The 12,976-nt window shown below is 41.8% G+C and overlaps 1 protein-coding gene across 26 annotated transcripts in view; it reads left to right on the top strand.

Moving 5' to 3' along the window:
• The window catches only part of ATXN2 (ataxin 2), a 121,687-nt gene extending 112,446 nt beyond the window's left edge, over window positions 1-9,241 (top strand). For 16 of the 26 annotated variants that reach the window (XM_069754984.1, XM_069754952.1, XM_069754942.1 and 13 more), the window contains 5 exons: window positions 3,682-3,735; window positions 7,531-7,676; window positions 8,044-8,268; window positions 8,816-8,981; window positions 9,085-9,241. In XM_069754984.1, coding sequence (XP_069611085.1) covers window positions 3,682-3,735; window positions 7,531-7,676; window positions 8,044-8,268; window positions 8,816-8,981; window positions 9,085-9,113 — 620 coding nt within the window. In that variant the 3' untranslated portion in view covers window positions 9,114-9,241. The remainder of the gene's footprint in view (window positions 1-3,681; window positions 3,736-7,530; window positions 7,677-8,043; window positions 8,269-8,815; window positions 8,982-9,084) is intronic. The other 10 variants (XM_069755022.1, XM_069754963.1, XM_069755045.1 and 7 more) reach the window with 1 other exon arrangement.
• The last annotated feature ends 3,735 nt before the right edge of the window (window positions 9,242-12,976 follow it).

Genomic DNA, 12,976 nt, shown 5'->3' with positions numbered 1-12,976 from the left:
AACTCCAAGTAAGCCAAACTTCTGTGAAATCAAGCTGTCCACTTAGCACATGCTGTTGAGCAAATGGAATAGACAACAGATGGAAATTATTGGCAATTATCAAGACACACTCAATAATGGAGTGGTTCTGCAGGTTGGGATCACATCTCGGTACCAATGCTTTCTGGCTGATGCTTTGGTCACTTTTGAATGTTGGTTGTGCTTTCACACTCGTGGTAGCATGAGACGCACTCTACAACCCACATAAGTGGCTCAGGTAGTGCAGCTCATCCAGGATGGCACATCAATGCGAGCTGTGGCAAGAAGGTTTGCTGTGTCTGTCAGCGTAGTGTCCAAGAGTTGGAGGCACTACCAGGAGACATGGAGGGGGCCGTAGGAGGGCAACAACCCAGCAGCAGGACTGCTACCTCAGCCTTTGTGCAAGGAGGAAGAGGAGGAGCACTGCCAGAGCCCTGCAAAATGACCTCCAGCAGGCCACAAATGTGCATGTGTCTGCACAAACGGTTAGAAACCGACTTCATGACAATGGTCTGAGTGCCCGATGTCCACAGATGAGGGTTGTGCTCACAGTCCAACACCATGCAGGGAGCTTGGCATTTGCCACAGAACACCAGGATTGATAAATTTGCCACTGGCACCCTGTGCTCTTCACAGATGAAAGCGGGTTCACACTGAGCACATGTGACGGACGTGACAGAGTCTGGAGATGCCATGGAGAGCTTTCTGCTGCCTGCAACATCCTTCAGCATGACCAGTTTGGCAGTGGGTCAGTAATGGTGTGGGGTGGCATTTCTTTGGAGGGCCGCACAGCCCTCCATGTGCTCGCCAGAGGTAGCCTGACTGCCATTAGGTACCAAGATGAGATCCTCAGACCCCTTGTGAGACCATATACTGGTGCAGTTGGCCCTGGGTTCCTCCTAATGAAGGACAATGCCAGATCTCATGTGGCTGGAGTGTGTCTGCAGTTTCTGAAAGATGAAGGCATTGAAGCTATGGACTGGGCCCGCCTGTTCCCCAGACCTGAATCCGATTGAACACATCTGGGGCATCATATCTCGCACCATCCACCAATATCACGTTGCACCACAGACTATCCAGGAGTTGGCGGATGCTTTAGTCCAGGTGTGGGAGGAGATCCCTCAGGAGCCCATCCGCTGCCTCATCAGGAGCATGCCCAGGCGTTGTAGGGAGATCATACAGGCACGTGGAGGCCACACAGTACTGAGCATCATTTCCATGTCTTGAGGCATTTCCATTGAAGTTGGATCAGCCTGTAACTTCATTTTCCACTTTGGTTTTGAGCATCATTCCAACTCCAGACCTCCATGGATATTAGTTGTGATTTACATTGATTATTTTTAGGTTTTATTGTTCTCAACACATTCCACTATGTAATGAATAAAGATTTACAACTGGAATATTTCATTCAGTGATATCTAGGATGTGGGATTTTAGTTTTCCCTTTATTTTTTTGAGCAGTGTAATTCTTAGAGCCACTCCTTAGTTGCCCTACTGTGTATTTTGGGTCATTGTCATGCTGGAAGACACGGTTATAACCCCCATATCCAATATTCTTACTGACAGAAGGAGGTAGTTGGCCAAAATTTTGCGATACTTGACCCCGTCCATCCTCCCTTCAATATGGTGCAGTCGTTCTTTCCCCTTTGCAGAAAATCACCCGTAAAGTATGATGTTTCCCCCACAATGCTTCACGGTTGGGATGGTGTTCTTGGGGATGTACTAATCCTTCTTCTTCTTCCTCCAAACAGTGTGAGTGGAGTTGATACCAAAAAGTTCATTTTGGTCTCATCTGACCACATGACCTTCTCCCATGCCTCTTCTGGATCATCCAGATGGTCATTGGGAAACTTCAAAAGGGCTTGGACATATGCTGGCACGAGCAGGGGGACCTTGCGTGCCCTGCAAGATTTTAATCCATGATGGTGTAGTGTGTTACTAATGGTAATGTTTTAGACACTGATCCCTGCTCTCTTCAGGTCATTGGCCAGTTTCTCCCTTGTAGTTCTGGGCTGATTCATTACCTTTCTCAGAATCATCCTTGCCCCACAAGGTGAGATCTTGCATGGAGCCTCAGACTGAGGAAGATTGACTGTCATCCTGTTTTTCTGCCATTTTCTAATTGTGCCATCAGTTATTTACTGCTCACCAAGCTGCTTGCATATATTGTCTTGTAGCCCATCCCAGCCTTGTCCACGTCTACAATTGTGTCCCTGGTGTCCTTAGACAGCTCTTTGGTCTCGGCCATGGTGGAGAGTTTGGAGAGTGATTTATTGTGTGGACCGGTGTTTTTTTTTTTATACAACTAACACGTTCAAACAGGTGCAATTAATACAGGTAATGAGTGCAGAGTAGGAGAGCTTCTTCGTAAAGAAAAACTAACAGGTCTATGAGAACCAGAACTCTTTCTGGTTGGAAGGTTATCAAATACTTCATGCAAAAAAAAATGCAATTTAATTATTTAAAAATCATACAAGATGAATTTCAGGTTTTTTTATTTTTAGATTGTCTCTCACAGTTGAATTGTACCTACGATAAAAATTACAAACCTCTCCATTCTTTGTAGGTGGGAAAACTTGCAAAATTGGCAGTGCCAAAAACCTATTTTCCGCCCTGCATGTGGTTAATCTGTAGATTGATAATGTCTTAAAGCCGTGTTGCTGCGGCACTGGAAGCCAGACTGCGAAGAAATAAACAGTAATCCTCAGTCATGAAGACGTGGCTTCAGTCACCACTCAGTATACAGTCCATACGGACTGGCAGCTCTGCACCGATGCGCTATAGAGCCGGTTGTCAGTCAGTGCCGGAGCATGGTTACAGCCGATGCTCGCTACGTACTGAGGTGTCTGAAGCCGCGTCTCTGACTGGAAGCCTGAGGCTGCCGAGAGGAATACAGTTAATTTCTCCCAGTAGCTGGGCTCTCAGTGCGGTGGCCACACTGCTTTAGAACATTATTAACTTGCAGAATTACCCCACATTTGCAGATTAATGGCATTTTTTAACAGGACTCGTCAGATTTACCTGAAGGGAACCTATTATGGACATTGACTGATAGCAAAAAATACTGTATATCAAGTACGTCAACATTTTAAAGCCACATACCTGAAAATGTGTTGTATAGAAAATCTGCACTACTTATCTATTTTTTTAATATTATTTTTTTTTTAATACATATCCTTTTAATAAATAATTAGTTTTTTGGCTCTACAACTTGTACTGGTGATGCTACATGATTTTAATATCCTTCACTTTACAAGTGGATTTACGACTGCTGCAGATATGGCAGCCTGAAAATCTTGGCTGAGTAAGGACTGAATTGAACTCTGAGACAAATGTCTTGAGGCCGCAGCTATCTGCTGGAGCGCGCCCAGCTGGATGCCGCTGTGGTGACACTGACGTTACCCACACCGGTTTGGCCTCTGCAGTGATTTTGTCATTTAAAGCTGTGTGTGCGTAGGCTGGCGAGGGCAAACCAGAACATTTCTGAACAATGCTAATCTGTGGAGTGACGGGGATTATGTGCATGACAACGTTTACGGTGACTCCTCTCCTGCTTCAGTCTAAAGCTACAGCAGAATAAATTTCATACTCATTTTCCATCATGTCAGCCTTACAATGCTTTCATCAAAGGCTAATTTGCGTTTCTATTTCCCCCAAATTCAGCATGTCCTAAAATTCCAAACAACAAGGAGACTGCCCCTTCTTTCTACTTTGCCAGTGAGTTGTTGTTTTTCATTCCCTTGCTTTTACTTGACTGTGCTTGTAATCACATAGTGAATGTTGAAAAAGCTTTCAGTTACACCAGAAAGGGTGTTCAGCGATAAAGGGCCTGTGAATAGATGCATTGTAGTCTTAGTAGATTCACAAGCTGTGTCAGATAGTAATAAGAACCACTGAAGAATAACGTATAGTGCTTTTTTTTTTCTCTTTCATATAATGGCAAATTTAAATAAACCATTTTCCGGAAATACATTCCATTTAGGTGATAATTCTAAATCTTTTTTTTTTTTTTTTGTTACGTGTATTTCTAAAAAAAAATATATATATTATACATTTTTAATCTTGCAAATTTAATACTGGCCATTAGGGCTGATTTAGAGCTCATCAGAGGGAGGATTACAATGACACCCAACAACCATATACAGCTGATAACACACATCCACCAATCCCAATAGGTGGTCACGGCTGATGCCTCCCTTCACCATGACTTTTTTGTACACGCTCATTAGATGCGTCAATACATTAGATACAATTATTCTGTTGGTTAAGGCTAATTTCCATGTGTTGTTTCCTAAAACGGGAAGTTGAATTCTAGAAAGTCAGTGTAAGAATTGTTTTTAAAGATTGTGACATGGAAAAAATTGTGCCACACAAGCTTAGTGGATCCGTTTTATTAAACGCCAAATTTCTGGTAAAACTACCACTTTTTTGACTAGTCCCCTTAGAATGGAGGTGTCCATGTGTGCGCAGATGTAAAGCCATCACAGGGAGGAATGAGCTGCTCTTGCTGCGTGACCACACTTTTATGGTATATCTAGTTAGTACAGATGTATGGAAGCAGAGGAATGATCAGGGCAAGTTTGCCTGTCAAGCATGTGATGACCGCTCTCTTGGACCTGTCATCACAGTAACGGTTAATATTCTAGATAGCCAATAATGTCAACTTATTTTACCAGTTTTTGATCTGTATTGTACACACACACTTGAAAAATAGTGACTGTATATTCTTAGATATTTACAAACAAAATATGGAAACACGTGGAAACTGTTAATAATCAGCCTAAAAATAAATGTCTAAATCTGTTTAATATGTGCAGCTCTTCTAGACACATTCTGTGCCAGCTCATTGTCTTTCTCTTGCAAATGCTTGAACGCTATATGGATACCACAGAAAACCCCTGGAATCTTAGTGCGGTCATGGAAGACCGTGGGCTATGCTTGTTCCAAAAACTATGTACAGGATATAATAAAACCTTTGACCTTGCTGGCACATACACGTACGGTAGTTCTTAAGGCACCACACATTTTTTGGCCCACAGGCCTTAACAGCTGGAACCAGTCTTACACTGTCTCTAGCAGAGCCCAGGAAATGAAACGCTTCTATTATTTAAAGGGAACCTGTCACCAGGAATAACGTTATTAACCTGTAGATATGGGGATAACCTGCAGGGTAATAACAATGCTAACCTGCCCGGCGCCTGCGCTTAGCCGAAATCTGCGGTGAGAAAATGAACTTTATTACCCCCGGCAGCGTTCTGGTTCAGTCACCGCTCTGTTACAAAACGGCTGCTGTAACTGCACACCCCAATCTTATTGTCATCCGGCCCCATTGCAGAGGCAATGTCAGTCAGGACCGGGGGCGGTTACAGCGGCTGTTCTCTATACTCAGCGGTGCCTGAACCCGCTCCGCCCCATGGCTGAATCCGGGACGCTGCCTGTGGAATAAAGTTACCAGCGTTAGTGTGGTCGCCGGGAAGGTTATTAACTTGCAGATTAACCCCATATCTGTAGGTTAATGACAGCTTTTTTTCTGGTGACAGGTTCCCTTCATCTTTCACTATATGACTGGCTATATTTTTTATATAGATTTTTTTTTTCCTCACTGGTATAGCCTAAAACGGCAATTTTTTTTCTTAACATTTCAGCCAGTGTTCTTTCCCCCTTTTATGGTATGTTCACATGTCTGATTTTCATTTTACTCCAAGGTTGGCTTTGGAAATTGCTCACGTTTTTCCCACAGATGTGCAGCTTGCAAGGCTGCGGATCCGAACGAACACTCATCTGGCAGGGCTGGCAGTTTGTCTGTGCAAATCCATGTGAATAAGTAACATGAAATGTTGTGTTCCATGTGAACACGGTTGCAGAAAACCCCTTTCTATACCAGGGTTGTGGGTTTCATGCAGATTTGTACCCAAGATTCCCATGAAAGCCGACGTGTGAACATACCTGTACGAGTAATCTGTTAATAGGAAACTGCTTCTTTCTGTAGCTACACCAAGGTTTTCTTTTATAGTATAATATATTTGGGCTCATTGTTATGTTTTATGCGTTATAAAGTCATACACTATACGATCTACTTGCATTGATGTTCATCTCATTATACAAAGCTCTTATGTGTTTGGATGCAGCATGACACCAGATCCATATGTAGGCTCTATGGTTAAACCAGAGTATCTTTTGGAGACCTATAGGAAGATCTGGTCATCTGTATTTATTCAGATGGCTTTATTATTTGTACCGTATGAGCTGTCCAACCATATTATCCACTCTATCCATCTCTCGTCCAAACAAGTTGGTTAGTGATGAGCTAAATTCATCTGTTATATCCGTATAATAATCATTGATCAATTTCTAAAGGAAATAAGTATAGTTGTAGTATTCAAATAGGAATGTATAATCTTAAATGGAATCTGTCAGCAGGCTTTTGCTATGTAATCTGAAAGGAGTGTGTGGTAGGATCAGAGACACTGCCAATCTGCTGTGGGAGAGGTTGGACTAGGAGGCACAAGGCAGCTTGTCCTGTAGTAATATTCTCCTGATGATATAACACTTAGGGTATGTGTCCACGTTCAGGATTGCATCAGGATTTGGTCAGGATTTTACATCAGTATTTGTAAGCCAAAACCAGGAGTGGAACAATTAGAGGAAAAGTATAATAGAAACATATGCTCCACTTCTGCATTTATCACCCACTCCTGGTTTTGGCTTACAAATACTGACATAAAATCCTGACCAAATCCTGATGCAATCCTGAACGTGGACACATACCCTAATTGTATAGAAATCAGCACCTACATTACACCTGGTAACAGATTCCCTTTAAGGCCAGTTTTTGTCTTAACTGGGCTTGTCATGGTGGCATCAGAAGGGTCAGTAGTTTATTAATGAGATCTTTCCTCGCATTGTTCTGTTGTGATCCTTTTCTACACTTATAAACATCTCTCATGCAGAACAGAATACAGCCTTATAGATAGTCTGCTCCCTTATGTGACCTCTTGTTACCACTTGTACTACTGGTTAATGGTGTGCGTGGGTATGGAGGAAACCTAACAGGATGTGCATGCAGAGTATAGTGATGTTGCCATGGCAACCCCAGAGCAAGCAGTGGTGCCTACAGTAATATTATATTGCAGTAGTTAGGAGAAAACAAGTTATTTTTCAAGACAAATTGAGCTACATTTATAAAGTGCAATACCTTTTTAGGAGTCCGTAAATTCTGTACAGTCCTATAGAAAGCACACCTGGAGATAGATATGTAATGAGCTATATTGATTGAGACTCGGATTTATGTTTCTATTTGTTAGATCAGTGTGGGACTTATTTGTTAGGATCCAAATGAATTGTGGTTTTTAATGCTTTTGTTTTTGCCATTTACTCATAAAGCAGACATCCACTCTCCATTCTTGTCCCTACAACTACCAGCTTTTGATGCCGCTGGTTCTTACAAAAATAATCACAGTCACGTCTTGTAATAGTAAGTGATTTTTTTTTTCCCTTTCTTCTCACTTCCAGTTTCTACTAGCTCACTAGCACAGCAGTACGCACACCCCAATCCTGCATTACATCCTCACCCCCCTCATCCTCAGCCTTCAGCCACCCCAACTGGACAGCAACAGTCTCAGCACGGAGGCAGTCATCCAGCACCAAGCCCGGTTCAGGTAAAAGGCCTAATAATGGGAAGTCTGTTTAGCCTTATGTTGTCTTGCAATATTAATGAAAATCACAACCAGGAAAGATGCCTGTTTTGGTTCATGAAGGTTAATGATTGCAGGACTTAAATATTTCAACTAAAATGTAAAGTGGATAAGTATTTAGTTATTTTTTCCCCCAGAAATATCTGCATTATTCTGTCTAGTCATCCATTTTCCTGTGGTAATAAAAGTGCAGCAGCTTACCGCTTGTATCCTCCTATGTAACACTATCAATTACAGTCTTTACACAGAAGGAAATCCAAATAATAACAATGCACTTAAGTATCTCCAATGTTGGTATGGTTAATGCAAATGCTTTTCTCTTTTTACATAGCACCACCAACACCAGACAGCCCAGGCTTTGCACCTTGCTAATCAGCAACAACAGTCTGCCATTTACCACACGGGGCTGGCTCCAACACCGCCTTCTATGACCCCTGGCTCTAATGCGCAGTCCCCACAAAACAGCTTCCCAACCCAGCAGACTGTGTTCACAATTCACCCTTCACATGTCCAGCCTGCCTATACCAATCCACCTCATATGGCTCATGTGCAACAGGTACGTAGCAATATTCAGTGCACAATGATGACCTGTGAGCAGAATGAATTGCCTATTGATTTCATGACCCGGCATGTAGAGGTCCTAGGTGTGTGCAGGTTACACGCATAACTCTTTGTACAATTTTATGCTTGTTTTCTTAGATAGGAGAATTAATGGTTTAATACCAATCATCTATCCATATATCTATCGGTTATGATTGCAGTTTTTTTTTCCTTTGAGGGTGGGCTAGAGGTTAGCAACATGCCTGAGACCTTTTTACATGATTTCCTTGTCTTTCCTACCGAACCTCCCTGGTCTCTCAGTACACACTGTATGCATATAGACCTCTCTAACATACATCCCTTTCTGAAGTGACCGTGAGGTTCCTTGGCCCCTGATGTGTGTGATACCCAGAGATGATTACATGGGGCCCCATTAGAACTTTCCCATCCACGGACTGTCTGCTGCTCTTCTGTCCTGACAACTGATGTACAAACACAACGCATTTCTCAGTCTTTAGTGGAAGTATTCTAGCATATCTGACTTTCTGTTATTTACTGTTAAGGCTCATGTTCAGTCAGGAATGGTTCCTTCCCATCCAACTGGTCATCCCATGATGCTGATGACGGCACAGCCTCCAGGTGGTCCTCAAGCTGCACTTGCACAGAGTGCTTTACAGCCCATTCCTGTTTCTACAACTGCACACTTCCCCTACATGACACATCCTCCAGGTGAGCCTTGGTTCCGCATGTCAGCAGATATTTTTTTTTTTCATGTAACATGTTTTGTTAAGGTTTTAAGTATTAACAACTTTCCTTTTTATTTATCTTTTAGTGCAAGCACATCACCAACAACAGCTCTGAACTTGGTGCTTCTGTGAAAAAGGCTGGAACCCTTTTGTAGGCCAAAAATTCTCACCACCTTCTTCCTTCCAGTGGAAGTTGTGACATCTAGAATTTCTCATTTTTGTTTAAAGAAAAAAAAAAACAAACCACCCAGATTTCTGCTAACCTCCGATAGGAATGCTAACTGATCACCTTGCAGTGGGAAAGAGTCGAATGGAGTAGAGGCATGTAGGAGCTTGCAGGCTGACATACGCTGCATTGGTCCTCCTAAAGCCCCACCTTTGCTTGCTGATAACTGGAAGTTATTTATTTTTAAAGTCCCTTCTAAGTTATGAACTCATCAGCTAGCGAAGGAAATAACACGAGTGATTCTTGCTGCTATCTTCACTTTAAAAAACGAAAAATCAAGACTCTAAAATCCCTTTTTATGTCTCAACTTGAAACCGATTCAGTAAGATTCTTATCAAACTGATGGATTATTATTTATGAATCAGGTTTGATGTGACCACTGTCTTGCAACAGTGGAGTAACTTTTAAGTTAAGGAAAAAAAAACTTTTACTTTGTAGATAATATAAAATAAAAACTTACAAAAAAAAAATAAAAATTAAAAAAGTTTTAAAAACTGAAAGATGACTTTGTAATTTATAATTTGTTAAAGGAACTGCATGTTCGTACATCTCCTGGTCAAGAATAGAAGGTAAATGCTCGGCTGCTTCTCTCCTGCAATAAATGACACATCGCTATTGTTAAGGCCACATGTGAATCCCAATGCAAATCTGCAGGCTATGGAAACTTTTACAATAAAGGGTTGAAATCAGGGGCGGACATATCATTGGTGCAACCTGTGTATATTGTTCCTGCACAGGGGCCCTTTTCTGTCTGTGTCCGCTAGTGGTTGAAATTCATGGTGAAAATCTGCTGCTTTTCCACAACATAGTAAGAATTTATATTGTACAAAAAAAGTGTTTATGGGACAAATTCCGGTACAAAGTAAATGGTCTGTCTTGAATCATATACAAAAACGGATAGTTGTCCAGTGGATGGAAACGCAGCAGGAGGGGGAGCATAGTAAAATGAAACAATACTACAGGCTAGAACCAGTTGTAAATCGGTATAAGAATGAAATCTGATGATATGCCATTTGAGATCCATAGTATGAGTTCTGTAATACATTACAGCTATTATGCGTTAAGATAAAAAGCATATGGGCAGGTTTAATTAGCACATATTCTCAGTGTTTAGCACTAACTTTACAGTTGTCCAGAGTTCAAAACCCACCAATGGCTACTTCTGCAATTAGTTTGTGTGTTCCCTCCATGTTTGCCTGGGTTTCCTCCAGGTACTTCTGTTTTCTGTGAAAATCCAATAATGCCTATTTAGTCCAGCCACATGGAAAAGCATAAAATCTTCTTTATTGCAGAAGCCAAGCTGTGGGGTCCATACCTTATTTTATGACGTTACTCTGTTGCAACATTTTTTTTTACTCAAAGATGTTATGCTTTATCCATGTAGCTGGACTAAAGATGCCTTTTTGGATTTTGATTGAAATGCTATACAGGAGCATGGTCTGTGCCTTGGATTAAGCCTATCCACGCACAGTGAGCTGGTGACTCCCACATTCCAAAGACCTACTGATGGGGAGTGTAGATTGTGAGCCCCAATGAGGGTAGTGTGGACATCTGTACAGCACCTTTTAACTAATGGTGCTATTTAATCGAGTAAAACCTATGCACAAAGAATTTAAGCATTGGCAAACCCTACAAACCTGATGGAGTGGTGACAAACACAGACATGTGTTCCTTCCCACAGACAAAGGAATGGAGCCGAAACTCATGTCGGAGTTTGGTGCCACTCAATTATGTTGAATGGTCTGTTAATATTTTTTTGTTCCCTTTCTTCCTATACCCATCTAAAATGAATACGTATTTTATAAAGCTCATGCTATAGATGCTGCTTCAGAGAGATTACACTGTCCTTGTGATTCTCATACATCTACTATGCTCTATGAACTTCAGTATTTACTGCTGTTATGTAGTCTTGCCCTTATTTTACAGTGGTATTCCCTTTTCCAACATCCTATTCCAATATGCAGTGGGTGTAATGATGATAAATACCTCAAATTACCCCATGTGCAGGGCATTGCACTAGCTTAATGCCCATGGTTATGACTACTAACAGCTAACTATCAGAGTGGATACCTAAGCTACTTCAATTCCCTGCACATGGGGTAAGCAACTCAGTGGATCAGAACTATTATTATTATTATTATTATTATTTATTGTTATAGCGCCATTTATTCCATGGCGCTAACTGCTATTTCTAATTGGAGGCACCTGCAAATATTATTATTATTACACTTACATATTGGGATATGAGCTTGGAGATTGGAATATCCCTCTAAATCCCCTTAATTTGTGTTCTGTCAGTTTGTATTCTAAAATTGATTTACAAATGATTCTTGCCCATAGTGCTGTGGCACATTATAATAATTAAATTATAATAAATAAATGTTATTTATTTATTATAATTTAATAAACTATAAGATGCACCAAGCCATTAAATGCACCCCAAATTTTCAGAAGGAAAATAGGGGAAAAAATTTGTGTCAAATGGAGGTCCGAATTCAGCTTACCGGGAGGGGGTATCGGCAGCACTGGGGAAGCGTGGTCACAGGGGGTGTTCGGTGGTCCGATGATATGACTCCCATCCCAGACTGGTGCGGTAGGTTCGGCAGTGGTGTGGGGGCTGTCAGCATTTTGTGAAAGCCTGGAAGCCTCCACACATCTATTGCTGCGATGCAGTGGCCTCTGGGAAACCCCAGCCCAGGCTGGTTTGGCGGTGTTCTATGGTGCGGGGGGCTCCGCCGGCATTTTGTGAAAGCCCGAAGGCCCTCTGCACATCCATTTCTGCGATGCGGTGGCTTCCGGAAAAATAGCCACCAGGGACGGCGCATGCTCAGATTGAGATCTCTAGAACGAGATCTCGTCTCCCAATATCTTGGGACGAGATATCGTTGCCGAAATCTCAATCTGAGCATGCGCCGCCTCAGGCGGCCATTTTCCTAGAGGCCACTGCATTGCAGCAATGGATGTGTGGGGGCCTCCGGGCTTTTACAAAATGCTGCCATAGCCCCCCCGCACCATAGAGCACCGCCACACCAGCCTGGGAAGGGAGTGTGATCATCGCCCTGCAGCGTTGTCCCGGGAATGCCTCAGAATCGCCCAACTCCTGTTACTGCCACACTACTTGTAAGTATATTCCGACTATAAGACGAACCCCCATTGTCTCGCAAACATTTTGGGGGAAAAGTGCATATTATAGTCCAAAAATACAGCACATATCAATAGATGCACATATAATTTTATAATCTGCTTTTATATTTGTGATTCAATACATACTATTTGTAATTTTTGTCCCACAAGCATTATTTTTTTTTTTTAAACTTTTGTAGGATATTCCGTATTGTGTGTCCATGACTATATTTTCCATGCTTAATAATGCCTTCTGGCATGTGTAACAGTATATTATACAGTTAAGTCCATATATATTTGGACAGACAACATTTTCCTAATTTTGGTTATAGACATTACCACACTGAATTTTAAACAAAAGGGTGCATATGCAGTTGAAGTTCAGACTTTCAGCTTTCATTTGAGGGTATCCACATTAAAATTGGATGAAGGGTTTAGGAGTTTCAGCTCCTTAACATGTGCCACCCTGTTTTTAAAGGGACCAAAAGTAATTGGACAATTGACTCCAAGGCTATTTCATGGACAGGTGTGGGCAATCCCTTTATGTAATTTTCAATTAAGCAGATAAAAGGCCCTGGATTTGATTTGAGGTGTGGTGCTTGCATTTGGAAGGTTTTGCTCTGACGTAA

Source organism: Ranitomeya imitator, chromosome 1 (genome assembly GCF_032444005.1).
Source record: "Ranitomeya imitator isolate aRanImi1 chromosome 1, aRanImi1.pri, whole genome shotgun sequence".
Classification (NCBI taxonomy): Eukaryota; Metazoa; Chordata; class Amphibia; order Anura; family Dendrobatidae; genus Ranitomeya; species Ranitomeya imitator.
The sequence above is the reverse complement of the archived record's forward strand: the minus strand, read 5'-3'. Positions and strand labels throughout refer to the sequence as shown.